Source organism: Sarcophilus harrisii, chromosome 1 (genome assembly GCF_902635505.1).
Source record: "Sarcophilus harrisii chromosome 1, mSarHar1.11, whole genome shotgun sequence".
Classification (NCBI taxonomy): Eukaryota; Metazoa; Chordata; class Mammalia; order Dasyuromorphia; family Dasyuridae; genus Sarcophilus; species Sarcophilus harrisii.
In genome coordinates, this window is record NC_045426.1 from 75318148 (window position 1) to 75339847 (window position 21700).

Genomic DNA, 21700 nt, shown 5'->3' on the forward strand with positions numbered 1-21700 from the left:
AAATAATATATGCACATGAGTAAATATGATCTAAAGCAAAAAGAGATGTGTTGGAAAGAAAGTATTGCAAGAAAGTAGAACAGGAGAATGTAGCTTTCATTTGGAGGGATCAGGGATTGGTTTGTAGAGTTTTATGAGATGAGTAGAATTTTGACAGACAAAAAGGGCACATGGTTGCATGTTGTAGACAACGCTGAGGGATCAGTATAAACAAAGGCATGGAGATAGGCCAGTGTGGCTATGTTTGCATAATGGTGACTCTTCTGGGATACCTTGTTTGGAAAGGGATAATGGGAAATAAGTAAACTTAGATATAAAAAAGTAGGTTAAGCTAAGGCAGGTCTTCCCAAATGTATATCTAACACTTTGCCTTTTTCCTAGCTGTTCTCTGAAAGTTAGGTATCTTGTGGTAATTTTATTGGTCTTCCGGTTTGCTAAAGCTGCAGTCCTAAATTCACTGTGGAAAAGAATATCTATCAAATTTGTCAAATTGATGATTTCTTCTTCATAGAACTTTACATCTAGCAGGAAATTTAGAGATGTTCTAATCCAGAATTTTCCTTTTATAGCAGAGAAAACTAACATCCAAGAAAGTGACACAAATTCATACATTAAGCCGATTATTTAATTTTCTTTATTTTAGTATGGGAAAAAAAGCTACTTTAAGATGTGAAGAAAAAGTATTACAATGAAATTGGATTGATTGTATTATTTTTTTTTCTTTTACAGCCTAATAACTCTGATGTATCTGGTCACGTAACTAGGACAGTAAGTAGTTTTTCTTTCTTGATTAATGTGGATTATATTATACTGTATTTTAGACTAATGTTTAATGAACTGTTTTTACTTATAGTTTTCAGCATTTCAGCACTACTAGGGATAGATCATAAGAAAAACAGAGGAATACGTCCCACTTTTAGGTGTTTACTAGGATCTTTAGTATCAGCTGACATACTTTATCTAAGCTTACTTTTTAACCTAAAAGCTATCATTTAAAATAAAGTTTTGGTATTACAGGTTCAAATGTTCCTTTTTCATTTGAATAAATATCCCTTGCCTTTTTTTTTTTTTTTTAAGAAAAAAAGTTAAACCTCTTATTTCTTTTTCTTTTGGAATTGGTTCAAACAAGCCCTCATCTAGCCCGAATTTTAGTGTTTTGTGTTTTATTCACGTATTATCTTGAGCCAACCACTTAAGCTCTGTATAAATTTGATTTCCTCATCTATAAAGTGGACATAATGATAGTAACAATCTCTCAGGGATATTGTGAGGATAAAATAAGTTAATATTTGTAAAGGATTTTGCAAACATTGAAGTGTTATATTAAGTTTATTATTATTATAAACATTTGTTTTTTCAGTGGCTGTAATTATAGTATACATGCTTCCCTCTATCCTGTAGAGAAAATAAAAAAAAAAAAAATAAAACCCCTATTTAAAAATATAGACAGTCAAACAAACTCTCATTGGCCAGGTTCAAAAAAATTACCTCATTGTTTGTTTTTTTATTTTATTACGAGGGAAAACACTTTGTTCATTGTAACCTCTATGTACACGTAAGATGTTATTACAACAAAACATGTTTTGGGGAAACATTTTTGGCTTTTAATGTGTAGCTATGCCATATCAGTTCGGAAACTATTGGATAAAGTACAATAATTTGTATTAGACATTACATGTATTGTGTTGTTATAATTCACTGATAATCTTCTTAGATTAACCTTAGGTATGATTCTTATTTGTGTATGCTGTTACTTATTTTAGTAACCATAGAACAGCAATCATCTCTCTTATCTTATTCTTCTTTGTATGATATATACCCCCTCCTTTTCCTCCTATCTAGCTTTTAAATAGTTTTCTTTAAAAAGTTTCCCCATTTCATTTTTATTTAAATTAATAAGTATCTTGACTAATTTCTTTGTGAATGTAGGTGCCTTAGTTGTATTAACATATGCTTAGTTCTAGAGGTTTCCATCAGAGGTGTTTTTGGTGCAACCTTATGGCTTTTTGGAAACTGGATGGAGAGCAGCTGTTCTGTTTAGCAGGAAGCCACAAGCTTCCTGTCTTGGCAAGATTATCACCTTTCTGTAAAACCTTTACCTTAGCACAATATAGTATTGTTTACTCATGAGAGATAATGTAGGGAAGGGACGGATATATATGATAAGAGAATGAGCAAAAATGAAAATGAAAATTAAAAGTTTTAGGAATGTTTCTGGCAATGAGAAAACATTTTCACTATTATATGACATGTGGACAAATATCATGTTCCTCTCGTTGCCAAGTCATTTAACTTTTCTGTGCATTGGCTCATCTGTCAAATGAAGGATTGGATTCAGAAACTATTTATTCAAGGTGTTCTCTACCTTTCATGTTCTATGATTCTAGATAGAACCATGCTTTTTTTGAAGTAAGCTTCATGGCTTGGTCCCATCTCACTCATTTGCTGCCATGATTACTCATTGGATGGCATGATAGAGTGGAAAGTGTTAGAGGTCAGCTCTTAACATCTCTTTCCTTTTTCACATGGGAAAACTATGATCCCCAAAGTCAAAATGACTTGCCCCCCAAACCTCTTACAAAAGACTTTTTCAACATACCATGCTATTTTTTAATGTGCTCGTTCATTGTTCCTTTTTGAACCCATATGGATTAAAAAAAAATCATTGTTAGTTTTTTTAAATGCTCAAAAACTATCCCTTTAATGATCTATTTTAGAATTTTCCTTTGTAATAATCTATATCAAGTTTTTCTAGCTTGTAATTTTAAAGATTAACCTTTTCCTTCATTATGGAAATGGACACAATTGTTCCTTTTCAGTCTCAACATACCTCTCCCAATTTCTATGATTGAAATTTATCAGTTAATGTTTTCTCAATTAAATTCAAAAGTCATACTTAAAAGCTTCTCCAGAACACTGGGATGTAATTTGGAAGAAATGATTTCATTTAGGGAATCTATTTGTCCTTTTGCCATCTCCTCACTTCTTTTGAATTTCAATCCCTTTATGTTTTGTTTATTCTTCTCTTTTTGAAGATCATTATCCTCTTTTTTTTTTTTTTTTTAAAGAGAAGCAAAATGCAGAGACTCTTTTTTTCTGATGACCAGGCCCATCTACCCATTATTCCAAACAATGAACTTATTTCCTCTTTTTTTTTCCAATTCTTGCCCATAATATTGATTTTTTTAAAAGTCCTTGCTTATAATTGTTCTCTTTAACATTTTTGTCAACCTCAGCTCATTTAAGACTTTTATCTTTTTCTCTGTATTCTTATAGGAACATATCTTTTTAAAATTCAACATTAATGTGAGGAAAGAGAAGTGGATCAGGCTATTTTGTTTTTGGGTTTTGAGACACTTCAGTTTTTCATCACTTTGGCTAGTTGTTTTAACCAATATAGTTTTCAACTTTCATACAATACAGAGGGTGATTTTCAGAGATTGCTATCCGTCCCCACCCCTTCCCAAATTTTGTCAATAGTCACCTCATCCTAAGTTTCTCCTGACTTAGCAAAGCATGTATTTTGGATGACCAAATACCAGTTTATCATAGAGCCTTCATACTCAAAGACATTACAGCTTGGTAGGGCCTGTCAGATCTTTAATTGGGTGATGGAGGCTTGAGAACCTATGAATAACTTTTATGTAACAATGAAACATCAGAGGTAGGACTCTTGGAAGACCACTGAATCAATATCTGGGCAAAACATAAATTCTGGATCAACTAAATAAATAACCTAATAGGATCTCACAAAGTAACATCACCATCTTGTGGCCATTTACCATATTTTTGCTGTTTATCGTTAAAATAATAAACACTCTCCACTTCTGCACTCATTATTTATTTGCTTACTTTAGGCACAAAAGGAAAGATCCCTGCCTTGATTTATACTACAATTCCATGAAAAAGATAAAACTATTGAATCAGCATAAAACTTCAGGTTTCCAATATCTGGTTTCCAAAACATGAGAAAGTTTTGGTTTGAATCCTTAGCTCTTTTTAAAAAATTTATTATATTCCATTTTTTCACTTCAGAGGATTTCTAAGAACCATCTAGAAGAGGTTAGAGACTAGTTTCATACAGACAGCTTGCAAAAAATCTCATTATCTAGATTGTTTCTTAAACAGCAAAGTGTGAAGTTTTTTTTAATACTTTGATAATTGTATTTCATTATTAATTTCTTATGTAATCTTTTATGTTCAATTTTATATGTTTAAAATATTATTGAGAGAAGGGGTCTATAAGCTTCACTGGATACATGAAACATGCACAAAAAAGGTTAAGAACTCATCTCTGCTCTAGGTACAAAATTAGGCAGGTATATTATATTTCACTGTCATTAGTCATTTTATTTGGTTGAATTGAGGGGGAGATAATTTCTTAACTGCACATTTATTGCACAAGTGATAACATTTTATGGTTTCTTACCAGACAGAAAATATCTTATCAGTGATTATGAAAATGTTCTTTTTCATTTTCCTGTAATTTTAACAGAACAGCTTTGCATTTTAGAAAAAAAAAAAGAAATAGTTCTAATAGCTTCATTTTCTTGAAGCACATCTCCCTCCTTCATCAGAATCTTGTCTTTTGTTCTCCTACTTTCTCTCTCTTCTTCATTATCATATATGTAGATTCATCAGATGCCATATGGCAAAGATGACAATAATAAAGTGCAGGAGAATTTGTAAGGGATATACATGAATATATAAGTGATCATACTGATGAACTAGACAGAGCCAGGGTAATTCTGGAAACTTTTGGTTGAAATGTACAGGTAAAGTTGTTAAAGGTGAAATAAAGTCCTTGAATTTTTATCTCTTGAAAGGTTTGCTCCTTTTAGTCATTAATTTTCTCACAGAAAACTTGAAAAGTCATAACAATAATGCATGGTTTATTGAAACTAATGACTCTAGGAAGAGACTCACTTTACATCAATTCATGCATGTTTTTTCAAGTTAATCTTAATCTATTTAAAAATAAATAACACATCTCAAGGTAATTACATTTAAATTTAATTGAATTTTTAGAAACTATAGAAAATGTTATGAGTCAAGAGCATTCTTTAAATCTTAATTTCTTTACTGCAAATATCAAATTAACTTTTGTGTCCTTTTTTGGGATTAAATTTAATAAAAGCATCATGGGATATTAAGATAAAGGAACCACTAGGGGAATAATTGGCTTCATACATCCAAACATTAGATAAGTATATATTATAAATATATGTGTAAGTATATGTCTATATATTTCCATATATATACATACATACACATACATCTTTTAATTTTAATTAGAACTCTGAAATCAAAAGTATTAAATAGTTTAGAAGAGTATGTTGACATATATAAAATCTTGATAAAACACATAATTTCTACTGATTCAACTCTTGTTTAAATATGGACTTTGGCTCTTTCTATTCTGTTATTAGATGTGTTGTTTCCTAAAACATTTAGTGTAAAAATTTATACTAAGTAGTAGCAGAATATTCAAGTGAATTCTTTGTTTTTGGAGGAATCATTTTTTTCCAAGCTTTTACATGCAAATACATATACATGCATACATATATATATATAATATCTATTTAAGTAATAAATCTTACTATCCTATATTTCATCACTTTTATTTTTATTGCTGAGCTATTGATTACCTCTGGTTTCTATTGGATTCCATAAACAAATAATAAAGTTTTACTCTATCTTTACTTAACCATAGCATTCCTTGGCTAAACTATATAACTATTATTAGCAAATTAGATACTCATTGATATATTTCACTCATTCATTCACTGGACATTTTTTTATAATTTACTCTGTGAACTGCATTGTGTCAAATACAAAGATAATTAAGACATAGTCCTGAGCTCTCCAGGTCCTCCTCATCTAATTCTTAATACTTTATAATGTTCTTAATACTTTATAATGTAATTTGAATCTTGTTTTGAATTTTAAAAATTTAGCTCCTTGAGGACTGAGTTTCATTTTGTCTTTGTATTTCCAGCACCTACCACATTGACTACTATATAAATCTTGTTGTTCAATTGCGATATTTAGCTAAGTTTCTCTGCTCCTTTACCACCAACCCCACCCCCCACAACTTTTCAAACAACTGTTGTCAATTTTACTGAACCTGCCTTCTTTTGTTGCTCTCTCAATTGTTATATGTCGAACATCTCTACCATCCCTTCCATGTAAGTAGTATTTTTCTTGTTAATTCTTTGGATAACCTAGTGCATATTTTCCTGAGGAAAAATTTGGGACCCCCTGATGAAATAAAGCTGAATAATAACAAATTAGAAACATTTCAGTTTTATACATATAGTCAGTACTTAGCATAGAAGAAGATGGTAGGCAATTAATAAATATTTATTAAAATTAATTAAATAGAAAAAAAATATTTTAGTGATAATGGGCAGCGCTCAGGCATAGTCAAATCCAACTTCTTCCAACAAATTAAGTGACTTGCCCAAAATTACTTATAGTTAAGTAGGTGAGCACACATGAAGACACATGGCTCTACTTAGTTTATCATATAACTGAAGGAATTATTCATATTTTGAATATAATAGACTATCTTTTCACTATAGCCACATGTTCATGTGTTTAGCATTTTAAGAATTATCACTATTATATATATATATATATATATATATCATCACCAATATGTGCCTTATTTATTAGTGTTTTATTTTAATACTCCTTTTTAAACCCAGCCTGGCTGAAAACTATAATATCCATAGAGCTATTTGTTGTGTATTTTAAAGGACTAAAAGAGTGGGTGAAAGAGGAGGATGGAATTTGTTGCAAAGTTACATTGCAAAATATTTTGATTCTGTTTCAAATCTGTTATGCTAGAGTGAATTATAGAGTCAGTAATATATTCATCTGATTACAGCATCACATTTTTGTAAGATCTGTTTAGTACTACTTCAGGTCAAATCCAAGGAGCTTCCCAAATATTCTAGATTTTTTTTGGGGGGGGGAGGGGTGGAGGGCAAGCATTGGAAAATCCTATCTACTCTTTGAACTCAATAGTTCTTTGTTTAGAAACTGAACTTAATTTGTTAAGCAGTTTTGTTGTTGTTGTTGTTGTGACAGAATTTATTGTAATTGATACTTTTTTGGTCTTTTTAATTTTTTTCTTTTACGTATTAACAGTTGTGTGTTGTTGGTTTTTTTTAAAAGCCAAGTCTTAGAAATCGATAGAGTTTTGCCTAGAAGATATAGAGGTAAACTTGAGTAATTAACTTTTCTGCCTTAGAATTTATTCTTCATTCAGAGTGATTTTTAGAAATAAAAAAAATCAAACAGAATTATAAAATAGAAATTGAAATGTGGGTACTGGACCTAATTTAATGCTATTTGCTATATGCAAATACCATAGTCTTCTTCCACCTGGGTCAATAGTAATGAAATTAATAGTGAGGGAAATAAGTTTTCATCTTTTCTTTGGCCTATCTCTTAAATTTAGCCTCCTCTTTATTCTAAGTTTGTGATTTTCTTGAATATTGCCTAAAAGGATGCTATTAGGACTAAAGATAAATTTTGTTTATGAATTTTTCCTTCTTCCTATCAAAACTTTGTATGAGAACACTAGAATATGTAAAAAAAAAAAATCTATGATTCTAGGACACTCACTGAGAGACATGATATTATTGTCATTTAAACATATACTGGAATCTGTTAGAGTGAGATCCATTCATTTAATCAAAAAGAAATTAGTAAGTACTTACTGTTTAGAGGATATTGCGCTCACAAGCTTGACTTAAAGCTCAAGTGATATTTTATCTCTCTTTATCTTTGAATGCATGTATGTTTATGTCTGTGTATATGTGTGTATACCCATGTTTTAGAAGCCTTCAAATCACTATATATGTCCAGCTGATGGTATCCTAGGTTTTTAGTTGGAAAGAACCTTAGATGTCAGCTTTAATTTTATAGATGATGAAATTAAGATACAAAGGTAAAGCAGCTTTTCCAAAGAAACATAGGCAGCATTGTCAGAGCCTATATTTAAATCTGGCTCTTTTGCTTTTAGAATCAACAGTAGTCATTCTTTCCATTGTACCACCTTTTTTCCCCTACCTTTCTAATGATAATAATTATTATTATAACAATAATAATACTTGCTAGTTGTAATTTAAAGTTTGCAAATTGGATTTTTACATTTATTATTACATTTGAATTTCACCACAACCTTTTGAGATAATATATATCTACCTTCTTTACCTTCTTCTGTATGAAACATTTTTCTTAGTTTTCCTCTTCTTAATATTTAATTAAGTATCCCAAAAAGATTCAGAGTGACATCTTTTTTGTTAGTCCTTGGGTGGTTAATATTCTTATATAAACAGTTTGTTCTTGACAAACTCCCCTTTCAGGTTATTTGATCCAGAGACTGACATCCGGGCCATATAGTTAGTTCTTGACTGAATGTGTGACAGATAGACTACATATGAAAAAAGCTAGCCAATTCTATATGTAAAAATTGTGGCTGCTTTAGGCAGATTATTCATGCTTGAATTTTAATTGTTAACTTGTTGCTTTTTTTTTTAAATACCTATTTTCTAGGCTTAGATTTTAAACCTAACCTTTTAAGATATATAAATTAAGGAAGAAGTAAAAGTGAGCAAGCTTTAGATTAATCATTTTAGACTATCCAGGTAATTTCTTTAGTACCATGAGATATGTATGTAACAGACATAGTAAATGTTTGTTTAATGAATGAATGATCATCTACTATGTCTCTAGCATGAAGTAGGAATAAAAAAGTCAATTTCCAAGGTCACAGGGGACATATGACAAAATACTCAATAAGTAAATGAAATAAAACAATATGATTAAGAATTAAAATATATGATATGTATAATATGCATTACAGAAGATCAGAAAAAGAGAGAACTAATTCCAAGTTAGGGTATTAAGGGAGGAGCTGAGCCCTAAGGGAAAATTTTGGATAAAAAAGAATAAAGGTAGAATCTATAGGGAATGGTACAATCAGAGACATGGAGAAGAGGAACAAACAGATATTTAGGAAAAAGCTCAATTGACAGTGATAGTAGAGAAAATAAATTTGGATTGGTGAAATGGGACCAATTTAGCAAAGGTTTTGAATTCTATATTAAGTTGTTTGAAATTGATTAGCTAGGTAGGAGGGAGTTTTGGGTTGCTGAGTAGGGAGTGATAAAATTGTGGGGTTAGGTTATAGACACTCAATAGTGGAGTAATCAGGCTGGGCCTTCAGCATCCAATGAGATTAATTAGGTGATTTCATGCATAGTCATTTCTGCTATAACACTTGTGAAAAAAATGAGGATTCCTTTTAATACAACTAATGTATTAAAGAATATTTTAGCATAGTATAAATTTCTAGTTGGCTTTGTGTGTGTGTGATTTCAAAAGGGAAGAAATAGTAAGAATTCAGAAAACTCCATTATTTTACAATTAGCTGATAGTAAACCACATATAGTGTTGGGTTTGGAGTTAGGAAGATCTGAATTCCAATCCAGCCTTTAATAATATTATAACCTTGGGCAAGACATTTGATCTCCATTTTCTTTACTTTCCTCAAGTGTAAAATGGGACTAATAATAGTACCCATATTGCAGAATAAGATGACATAATACCTGTAAAAAGTCCTTATCCCAGTGCCCTGTCTGTACCCATTTTCACAATTAAACTTCATGTCTTTGTCAATCTAAATTATCATATTTATTGTGTATCTTTTGGAGTGGACTGAGAAGGACTCATCTGTCCCTACAAAGTCCAACTACCCCTGTGCAACTTCTTGCTATAGGCTCTGGTCCCAGGACCACATTTAGACTGTCCTTAAGACTTTACCATTCCTAAGACACAGACTTGAGTAGTAGCACTGTGAATAGCTGTGGGCAGGAGTTTTGCCACTATTTATGTTAACCATTTAACAGATATAAAACGGCTACCATTTTTATTGCTTTCTTATCTTTTCTTTTTTATTTTTTTAGTAACTGACAAAATTTTTGAGCATTATTCCTCTAACCTCGTTTTCTCCATAAACTTGGTGATTTTTATTTCTTGTTTTTGCATCACATAGTGCTTTTGAAAGAAGACTCCAGTTAAATGACTCAGAGGATAGTGGTAATCATTGATAGAAATGGGGAACCCTGAAGAAATACCAATAAATTATAATGTCCACAGCATCTGGTACAGTATCTTACAGTCAGGAAGTACTTGTTGATATGATGATTGAATTACTTTACCATACTCCAACATATTTGGTGCTATCCATTAGGAAAAGGAGGGAGAAAGGGAGATTAGAGAGAAAGAGGGAGAGACAGACAGACAGACTGATAAATATAGGTGGTTAAAACTGGGAAGAGATTTTTAAAAAAATTTAATAGCTTTTTATTTACAGGTTATATGTATGGGTAACTTTACAGCATTAACAATTGCCAAACCTCTTGTTCCAATTTTTCCCCTCTTTCCCCCACCCCCTCCCCCAGATGGCTGGATGATCAGTAGATGTTAAATATATTAAAATATAAATTAGATACACAATAAGTATACATGACCAAACCGTTATTTTGCTGTACAAATAGAATCAGACTCTGAAATATTGTACAATTAGCTTGTGAAGGAAATCAAAAATGCAGGTGGGCATAAATATAGGGATTGGGAATTCAATGTAATGGTTTTTAGTCATCTCCCAGAGTTCTTTCTCTGGGCATAGTTGGTTCAGTTCATTACTGCTCCATTGGAAATGATTTGGTTGATCTTGTTGCTGAGGATGGCCAGGTCCATCAGAACTGGTCATCATATAGTATTGTTGTTGAAGTATATAATGATCTCCTGGTCCTGCTCATTTCACTCAGCATCAGTTCGTGTAAGTCTCTGGGAAGAGATTTTGACTTCCACCTCATCCAACTCCCCAAATAAGCCTGATCGACCCTCTTCTCAACTCCTCCCCTCTCCCCATTTTACTTTGATTCATTCATGGTTCATGTAAGAAGTAGATCCTGGGGATAGAAAAATGAACAAAGGGAAAAAAAAGTAAAAATGCCATCATTTATAATGCAAGACGAATGGATAAATTCTTTGTAAAAACTGTCGGAATCACATGTTAGGCTAATGGAAAGAAAAGGGGAAAAAAAAATGAGTTAGTGAGAAGCAGGATAGAGAATGAGAGAGAGTGGACATTTTTTTTTCTGCTACAAATAAAGAAGACGACCATAAACAGAAAGAGGCAGAAGTTTACTCCTAGAGAGGTTAATAAAGATAGACTATGGATGGACAAATTCCAGGAACAATGAATTAGGCTGGAGGGGCTGGAATGAGATTAAAGTATATACTGGGCAAGGGTTGATAGTGAAATACAAAGAGAAATGGGGAGCAAGTTGTATTGTTGCCCAGATTTTAATACAAAAATTCGATATTACTCCAAATACTAGCTTTCACTCAGGCCAAGAGATGAATTGAAAAGTCTTTGCCAAGATTTGTCAAGGACTCCACTTCCAAAGGCAAGGCTGCCCTCTGCTGTTCAAGTTCATTATGGTTTCCTACTTATGCTAAGAGAAATTTCAAAGACCATGTGCCTCTCAAGCATCACTGATTTTCTTGGGATAAATTTATTGCACTTAACATAGAAGAATAAAGAGCAAGAGACATTTTTAAGAAATCCCCATTCACAAATAGAAACTGGAACTTTTAAGAAATCTCTGAAAATCTAGAAAAAAATTTAAAGATATATATTTTCCTTGAAGGAAATCTAGCATGGTTTCTCTTCTTTCCTCTGAAGGAGTTTTAAATTACCCACCAACAAATGTTTCCAAAGCATATTTCAACAATGCTTCCTTTTCTTTTCTCATCCAGAGTAGAACTATTCCATTATGGCTCTCAGAGAAAACCAAATTCTCATTCAAAACAGGAGCTTAACATATATTCTTTTCCTCTCCCAAATTCTCCTCTGAGTCAGTAAAAATTCAATATAATTCAACAGACTTTTATTGAGCATCAACTGCAGGCATTATTGAAAAGACTACTTCTACAACAAATTCAAATGCCGTTGCTTGGATTCTATGGTTTGGTCTCCTTTCCAAGCCAGGATAGCTCCCCCAAAATATAGAGTTAACTTGAGTATTTTAGTATATCAGGATTCAGTACATATTTTATTTTATTTGTTTATTTTTACCTGCTTTTTTACCTGTTTATTTTTTTTACCTTTTTATTTTTACCTGCTTATAAGTATACTTCTTCTTTTCCTCCTGTCTTTTCTTCTTTGTATATTTAATTGTTATTTCTTTTGAGAATGCTGGTCTTCTATATTAGAAGGTTTTTTCAGTTTCAATCACACTTTACTACACTTGCACATTGACTCTTTCCTTCTTTATCTTGTCTCTTTCATTCTACTTGGCACCTGATCAAGTTCAATTCCTCCCCAAAGTGTCCTTGAGATAAGTTTCCTTGGAAGCTTGCTATCTTCAGCCCATTAGATCTATTACTTAGTTCTGTTTGCAATATTTAACCCTTGAAAACCCCTGCTATGCCTGTGGGTATAGTGATAAGGAACTTCTCATCTTAACTAAGTTGCTAGCCATCAGCAATAATGATATCATTATGGTCATCATCATCATCATCATCATTATTATTATTATTATTATTATACTCATAATAATAACAGAATAAATTGGAAGGGAAATAAATCTCCCTTTACTAAGATTTTTCCTTTTTCTCACTGCTTTTTACTCTTTATCCCTTCAGAGAGAGAAGAACAATGAGAGAAACAGTAGTATACAGCAAAGTAGAGGTAAAATGAATTGATCTGAGAAAATACAGACAATTTTAGTTTTCACCCAAAGTTGAAATGATTCCCAGACTAGCAAATCAGAGAAACAAATGACACACCTAGAGTCAAGGTATCATAAATTTGGGAAAAGTTGAAATGATTCCCAGACTAGCAAATCAGAGAAACAAATGACACACCTAGAGTCAAGGTATCATAAATTTGGGACTAGAAACTGCCTTGGATGTTATCCATTATTATCTCATTTTGAAGATCATATAGGTAAGTGACTTTCTCAAGTCTTAAATTATTCTAGCAGTGATTGGCTCAATATATACTCAAAATCCAATCCTTTGAATATAAACGCAGCTCTCTTTCTAGTAAATGATGAGCTCGCCCCATGGGGACTAGATTTGAATCTGGGCTTGCTGCTTATTACTTGTATAACCTTAAAAAAGTTACTTAACCTCTCTGGAGAGCCTGTGGGTTCTCATCATTTAAATGAATTGAAATAATCTTTAAATTTCTTTGCAGTTTTAAATTTTATCATCAAAACTATGTCATCCTTTCAGCTTCAGTCTCCTACTTACTTTTTTGAATTTTGGACAATGACATGGTAATGTAAAAACATTTTTTAAATAGAAAAGCAAAACTACTAAACAATAAAAAATGTGGTGTTTGGAGTTTTAAAATCCCAAATAAATTAAAATGTTGATTTTCAAAATAATTCACCTTATCTTTTGTAGTATTTGTCATAAATATTACAGTAATGTCCTTGCTGACTTTTTAAAATTCACTTTTTTTCCCTCCAAATAAATATAGTAGCATATTCCTATGAAAGGAATTATTGACTTAAAGTCAATGACTTTTGCTGCTATTTAGAAGACATTTAACAGTAGGAATACAAACTGAAAGGGGAAATGGGCCTCTCTTCAGGTAATGATGGAATGTACTGTTTTATCTTGTTTTTTTCTGTGGTGAATGGACAGCATTAAACCTTGACTGCTAACATTATGTAATTACTAATTATCTTTAAAAGGGTTTATTAAGACTTGCTTTAAGGTTCAACTAATTGTGCAATTTTTACAGGTTGTTATTAGAAATGGGTTTTTTTCACCAAATCAGATATGTCAGATTTTATGATTAAAATGTTCAGTGGATATTTAATGATATTTAAGATATAACCTCTGCTTAAAGTACTGTACTGTGCCTGCAAATAAAAAGTTTAGGTTCTGCTGTGCAATCGTTCTAATTAGAGCTTAGCTCTATCCTATGTAGATTAATTGAAGGAGTCAGTATTCAGTTACTAAGCAGGGACATGTACACACACATCACTTTTACTGACCTTATGTTGTATATCTGCTTATAAAAATTGTCAACTATTTGGAATTTTGAATGAGGAAAGAATGTGGGGAAGACTACAATGATTACTGAAATTGAGATCAATTTCTTTTCATAGAATTTATGTGACAGGTTTTCTAATGAGATAAAAAAATCTTTCAATCTTGGTCAATGAATAGCATATTAGTCTTTATTTAGACTTTTCTTCAATCTGCTGGATATCTCTTCTTTGGGTTGTCAAAGACCAGTGACAGTGGTTCACTTAAGATGTCACTTATCTGGACCTGGTAACTTTAATTCACGAAGGACAGTTAGGTATTCTCTTTATTCCCTTATATTATACATACATACATACATACATACATACATACATACATGTTTCACTTTTCTTGTAAACAAATCTATTGCCTTTTATAGACCAAAAAACATTCTCCTTTGTAGAGAAAGCATAAGAAAAATAAGATCAGAGCAATTCTATTTTCTCTCTTCTATCTTGCATTATTATACTATCCTTCACAAGTACTGATTCTGTCCCTGTGCCAATCTTCCTTTTTGTCATCAATATATACACAAACACATGACAAATCTTTGTGTTATCCTTAGCCTTCTTAGCATTTAGTGCATTTTTAGCTTTAGTAATTAAATAGATTATGTCAAAGAACTATTTTTCCCTTCTATCTTTTTTGTTTTGGAGAATGCCATGAGAAGTATCATAATGAACAAAATAGTGCATTTGAAAGAATGTGGGATCTTAGTTGGGAGGATGAGTTCAAATCCTAATTATTTTCCTTCTGTAATCTGGGAAAGTTAATTTATCTCTGTGGCCTTCATTTTCTTTATTTTGGTAACAAGGGAGCTAAAACATAGTTCCTTTTAAATTCCTTAATTAAAAGATTAGCAAATCTTCCCCCAAATCCACAATATCACAGACCGTGTGCACAATTCATGATTAGAATTGAAATTTAATGACACTTTTGCCACTGAATTCTCTGGACTGGTCAGCTAAAAGCTTTTCTGTGATGATTAACTATTTATGAATAAACATTAAAACTCATGATATTGGTCTCCTAGACAACCTTCTCTCTAATGGTTAAATGATCATTTTCTCCTTTGCCAATGAAAATTAAACTCAAGGCAATACCATGTTATAAAAAATGCAAAATAACTAAACCCACTAGAAAGAGTATGTGTTTATTGCTGAGCTTTGAAAGGAGAGAGTCAATTGACTTAACTGCATCATTTCATACCTGAATTCAGAATGAGGTTTGCTCTCCAGAGTATATCCTCCCCTCTCACATCCATAGTTTACCTTTTGTCACTTTTTTGTATACCAGTGTGCTATGTAAAACTAATCTTAAAATGGAACCTGGGTGATGATGATCCAGTTCTTAGGAACTGATACAGTGTTAATCTGTGTATAATGTGTCTGTGGGAGAAGAAAAAAAATTAATTATAAATTATAGATTTCTTCCCTTGCATTCTACAAGCTATTCCAAGTGCCTTGGTATTCTTTCCAAGTAGGTAGCCAGGAAAAAACAAGGAATTCCAATATGATTCAAAATTTAGTGATATATCATTATCACAATGACACGGATAAATTGAGTCGTTCTGTATTTAGTGATGGAATTTGTGAAGATATTTCCTCTTTCTGAGTTATTATTCTTTAAAAGTAGATGCAGCACCTGTCAGCCACATTCCAAGAAAGGAACTTAATACATCCAGTTTGGTACTAGTTCTGATATGGAACAAAACAATTTTCTTGGTCAAGTTCATCCTGTCTGTTGCTAATCCTATCAAGAACAGTCCATCCCAACCATTTCCTTCTTTTCTTTCTATTACCCCTTGGAAGACAGAAGCTAGTAAAATTCCTCTTTTGAGACTCTCACTTTTTTGATCTCAGAGACGGGACCCTTTTTCTTATGCTCCTTAGGAAAGAATGTATTCTAAGACTTTAAAGACCTGCACACAATGTCAGATTGGAAAAGTACCCTAAAATACTATAAATGGCATTTCCCCAAATCACATGGTATAATTTGTGCCTGTAAAAAACACAGAATTTCTGCTAAAAAGCATTGCTGAGACAATTGGCCAGAATCAGTTCACAAATGATTTGAATATTCCTAACACTAATTTTTTCTATAGAGAGACTGGAGGAAAGAAAAATACTCTATTTTCTCAACTTCTCTGATTACCATTGCATATTTATGCTTTCTGACCCCTAGCACTTACGAAATTAACTCGGCTGATCTAATTGTATAATGGGAGTGTATTTGATTACTTGGAAGAAGTTCTCTTTCCTATACCTTGCAGTTATCTTGATGGTATAGGAAGTCTTATTTCCTGATTTCATCCAGAATGTGCTTACCACTGACAAAAGAAAGAAATTCTGTTAAGTTTGAAGGAGAGAAATGAGCTGATACTGTTCATAAGGTGATGGAAAACATGCATATGGAGCTTTAATTTCCTTTTCAAGTATACTCAAGACACACAGGTATCTGGTATGTGTTCTCTAGTTACCAATTGTCCTTCAGTGGCAGGCTCTTTTTCACATGTGACACGATCAGGAGACACCTAATTTAGAGTTAAGGAACAAAGCGGGAGTCGGGATGGGAAGACCAATTTATTTCCCTTCCTTCAAAATACTGATCCAAGTACAAAAAATTGGAACCATACTAAAATCTTAGTCTTGGGATTCATTTTAGAAATGGCATTGGTAATTTACATAACTAAGTAAGGCCAGATGTTAGAAGCCTAAATTTAGCAGAGACACTTCATTTCCCATAGTCATGTAACTAAATGTGCTACTTATGTATTTATGACTCAATTTATCTTTGTCATTGTGATAATGAACCATCATCAACTATTGTTTGTTTCATACTTCTTGCACGAAGGCTTAAGAATAAAAATTGGCATGAAACCTGGTAAAATGCTACTAATTGTTTGAGATCTCCGAGTTCTTTGTTGTATAACAAAGACTTGAAAGAACTTTAGAATAATCCTTCCATCTAATTAATAAATGGCTTTTTTTTTTAAGATCATTACTTTGTGTGAAAGTTTCTTCCATTGTTAAGCAACTTTGATTTTAAGGATGCTTTCTCTCTTTAAGAATATCATTTCTTTTATTTACCATTATATTGCAATCTCTTCCTTCTTTAGAGAGTCACTGTTTGAAATTAAAAAAATAAAAGTTGAATAAAATGAATTAATCAACAAGAATTTCAATCCACAAATATTTATTAAGTACTTACTTAATGTCCCAGGTTTTGTGTTAAACATTTAGAAGATGAAATAATGAAATCTTTTGTTCTCAAAGAGCTTACCTTTTATGGGAAGAGAGAATTTGTATACATATGAGAAGATAACAAAAGAAGTTTGAGGTACTTTTAGAGGAGGAAAACTCCATTAGATGGAAGGATCTGGAAAGAAGGACTTCATTTAGTAGGTGACTCTAGCTGAGATTTGAAGGAAAGTTCATTCTAAGGAGGGAGAGATAATGATATTTATTTTAGGGCAAAAAGGAACTTGTAAAAAATTCAAAATTTTTATGTGTATTCTTGGCGTACAATAATTTAGCAATCAATATTAAGGAATATAAGCATATGATTATTATTATCACCAAAGTTATTAAAATACCTGCTAGTGTTTATATAGTATATAGCTAGCTATGTATTTATATATAGCATTTATATATATATGTATATAAGGTTTGCATGTTTTACTATATTAATCCATTTGATTCTTACATAACTGTGAGGTAGGTACTTTATTACCCCCATTTTTCAGATGAGGAAATTGAGACACAGAGAGCTAAAATGATCTGCCTATGGTTACATAAGTAGTACATGTCTGAGACAAAATGTGAATTCAGATCTTACTCAGGAAGTCTTGTAGTTTATCTACTTTTTCACCTAGATTCCTTAACTAAAGATAGTTTTTAAGAACTTTAAAAATGTCAGGGTTAAGAGGAATTTAAAAATATTTCTAGGATTAATACCATTGCCTTCTATTTATATGGATATTTTCTTCTTTCAGCCTTTTTCCCTTACATTTCTTGATTCTTTAAAAAAAAAAATCTTTTTCTTCCACTTCCAAGTCTTCTCTGAAATAGCAGTGACACATAAATGAAGACTATCTTGAATATTAAGTTCTCTTTTTTTTAATGTAAAAATCTGATGAATGAAACATTTTATGTTTCCTTTTCCCTATTCCTCCAAAAGTTAAGTTACTTGGTGGTATTTTTCTTTTCTTTTTTTCTTTTTTGGTGATTCTCAGTGATAAGAAATAGGTCTTAACTTTTATTAAGAATAATATGAAAATTAAAATGACTAATGTGCATATTTTAGTGTTTAGATTTTTTTTTAGTCATATCTCAGACCCTTTGTGATTCTATTTGAAGTTTTCTTGGCAAAGACATTGAAATGGTTTGCCATTTCTGTCTCCAGCTTATTTTTACAGATGAGGAAACCGAGGCAAACAGGATTAAGTGATAATAATCAGGATCATCTAGCTAGTTAAGTGTCTGAGTCTGAATTTATACCATCTAGTTGTTCAGAATATTTTCCTAACCCTTAAAAAACATGGGAGCTATTTTTTAATGGACATGTTTTTCTTTATGAACGTTTATAATGAATAAATGTGTAATTAGGTCATTTATCACTGCTTTTATAGTATACCTCATGATTTATATCTAAATTCATCTTATTCAGCCCAACACCTGGGAGGAATAAGGTTTAAATTCCTTTTTATATGACATCCTTATATATCTTATATATGCTATTGACATTTATGAAAATAAGCTCTGTTATTTATTCATTTTATTTTCCACCCTTTTGAGAGGAGCAAGTATGATTACTAACAAGTGATAGATGAAATAATGCATTAACTCTGAGAACTTATTTTTTCAATTCTTTTTTCCAGAAAAGTATTCTGGCTGTAGATACTTTGGATAAAGCTTATTAGAAGGTAGCATAGGAGATGGTAGTAGTTTGATTTCTGAGATTCAGAAAAGAGATTCTTTTCAACTCTATTATCCTTCAAATCACTATTATTCAACTATGACAATTTTTAAATTGAAAATTAAAGATACAGCTTAGAATAGTACAAGTTCCTCTTGGAGAGGTAACCCATAACACTTATATTAAGCTATATAATTATCTCCAGAAGTAGTTGGAGGCACTGAAGGTCACTTAGAATTCTTGAAGGCTTTGTGAAAACATGACAAGATTTGGTAGTTACTTCAAAAGTTTTAGTTAGAGGCGGGTGTTGGCTTTCCAGTGAAACTAAGTAGTAGGTCTCATAATGGACATTTGCCACTAGGTAGTTTGAGTTTTTTTGAGCATAATAACTCAAAAGGAACACTTACTGATCTAATGACTTCTGGGTATAGGGGTAACGTAGGCAGCACAATTACATGCCTAGTAGAAATGCAAGCAAGTATAAATAAATAACTAAAATGCTTTGATAAGGAAGTGAACATTGGGCACTTGATAAGTGAGAAAATTGTTCACCAGACTGATGAAGGATAGGATGAAGTACCAAGAAGAGACCCTGAAGTCATAATTGATTATTTTGCTGTAGATGATCTAGGAAGCAGCAGGCCTCTCAGAAAAAGTTCTAAACTTGGGATGGAAAATGTCATCACCATCCGGTGAAAGAAGTATGGAGACTGAAGGTGGATTGAAGCATATTATTTTCACTTTTTTTCCCTTTTCTTTCTTATGATTTTCTCCTTTTTTTCTGATTTTTCTTTCACAGCATGAATAATATGGAAATATGTTGAAAATGATTGTACACATATAAACTATATCAGATTGTTTGCTGTCTTAGAGAAGAGGGAAACAAGGAAGGGAAGAGGGAAACAAGAAAAAGTATTGAACTCAAAATCTTACAAAAAATGAATGTTGAAAACTATAGATGTAATAGGGAAAATTGAATACTATTAAAGAAGATAAGAAGAAAAAGTTCTAAAGACTTGATGGGAGCAATGAAAGAGTTGTAAACAGATTATGAGTGGTTTGTGTACATAAAATAGAGTAACACTTTATGTCAATGTTTTTCTTCCTTTGGTGGCATTTCCTCAGCTGAAGAAAAAGAGAAGTAGTAGCCATATATAAAACCAAGAATTGATTAGTGCCTCCTTATTTTCATCTAAAAATCTTAAATTAACAAAGGATTTTCATGGTTATTGTGATTTCCATTAATTGAGGATTTCTTTTTTTTTTAAATCTGCTTCCCTACTATTCATGACTACTTACTATACATTTTAAAAATTTAATTTTTAAAATTTTAAAAATATTTTAAAAATCAGTTTCAAGGACTCTGGCCAAAGTACTCATAATTTAGTGGTTGACCTACCTGCTCATGAAGAGGTACTCATGGTTAGAATGGAAACCATCTGTCAATAGTCATTTGTTATGTATCTGAGATGTATCAAGCATTGTGTTTCAGTCTCTAACATCAAAAAACAAGTGTCATTGTCTCCACAAATAATCAGAGATTACATGTGTAGCCATAGGATAGTAGCTGTGATTATTATTCCAAGATCTGGAATGGTATAGGATAAAATGGAATGGTTGAAAAAATGATGTAGAAAATCACTGTTCTTGTCAAGAAGAAGGAAAACAGTAGCAGCAGGGTAGATGGCAAGATCACCATACTTGAGCAAACTCTGTTGCTCTGGTGAATGGCTAGAAGCTTCTGAAATATATTTGGTTACTTTTCACTCACATATTTATCTATCTTATATTAGAACCAGCACAAGTCTATTATGTTTCCTCTATCAAAAAGCTTCCAAACATATTTCTAGAGTACAGGCATAAAGGGATGCTGTGTTTGTATTTCAAATTGATAAAAGCCCATTAGTCTAAATTTTGACACAGCCTATTTTACAAAATGTTGGTTTTGCTTTATTTAGCTTTCTGTGATATATATTGATGTGTGTGGTTTATTACCCCAAAGAAAATTTAAAATGATTAACAATTTGTTTTCTTCCCTTCAGGCATCTGACAGTTTTTTGAAAAGTTCTTCATTCTGCTGTGATAAATTTTCTCAGTAAGTGTTCATTTCAACAATTATTTTGTGTGTCTGTGCCTCCAGCCAACATTGTCTCCAGGAACGTGATCAACTTATCTCTCTGTATATGGCATAATTTTGCTTACTTTTTCCAAATCTAATTATTACACTTTAAAGGTCCTATCTTTAAGAAGCCCGATCACAAAAATTCAGAATACCTTAGCAAGAGAATACAGTTTGACTAAATATAATATGACTTCAGGAGAAAAAAATAACAAAACCAACACATCTGGATTAAGTTTTTGGAGATAGTTTCATATAGTCAGAGAAACAAAGAACTTGGAGGATGAAAATAAGGTTAAAATGTCAACTCTTCTTTACTGGTCCTGTCTAGAGCAAATCACCTAATGGCTTTGGATGTCAGGGTTTTGATCTTTACTGTGAGGCTGTTCACATGTGTGCGTTAGGCTCTAAGTGACTAGATTAGTATGGGAGCAGTCAGAATGGAGAGAGAAGGAATTGGTAAATGAAAGTAAGTTAAAGTTAAATACAAGTTTTATCCTTGAAATTCAATCTTTCATAATTGATATAGCA

At 31.8% G+C, this 21700-nt stretch overlaps 1 protein-coding gene across 8 annotated transcripts in view; it reads left to right on the forward strand.

Annotated features, from left to right (window-relative positions):
* Window positions 1-21700, forward strand: part of TNS3 (tensin 3) — a 378141-nt gene that overhangs the window by 172221 nt on the left and 184220 nt on the right. For all 8 annotated transcript variants that reach the window (XM_031957264.1, XM_031957267.1, XM_031957260.1 and 5 more), the window contains 2 exons: window positions 730-768; window positions 21093-21145. Coding sequence is in view for 4 of the 8 variants with exons in the window: in XM_031957260.1 (XP_031813120.1) it covers window positions 730-768; window positions 21093-21145 (92 nt within the window). In the remaining 4 variants the exon portion in view is untranslated. The remainder of the gene's footprint in view (window positions 1-729; window positions 769-21092; window positions 21146-21700) is intronic.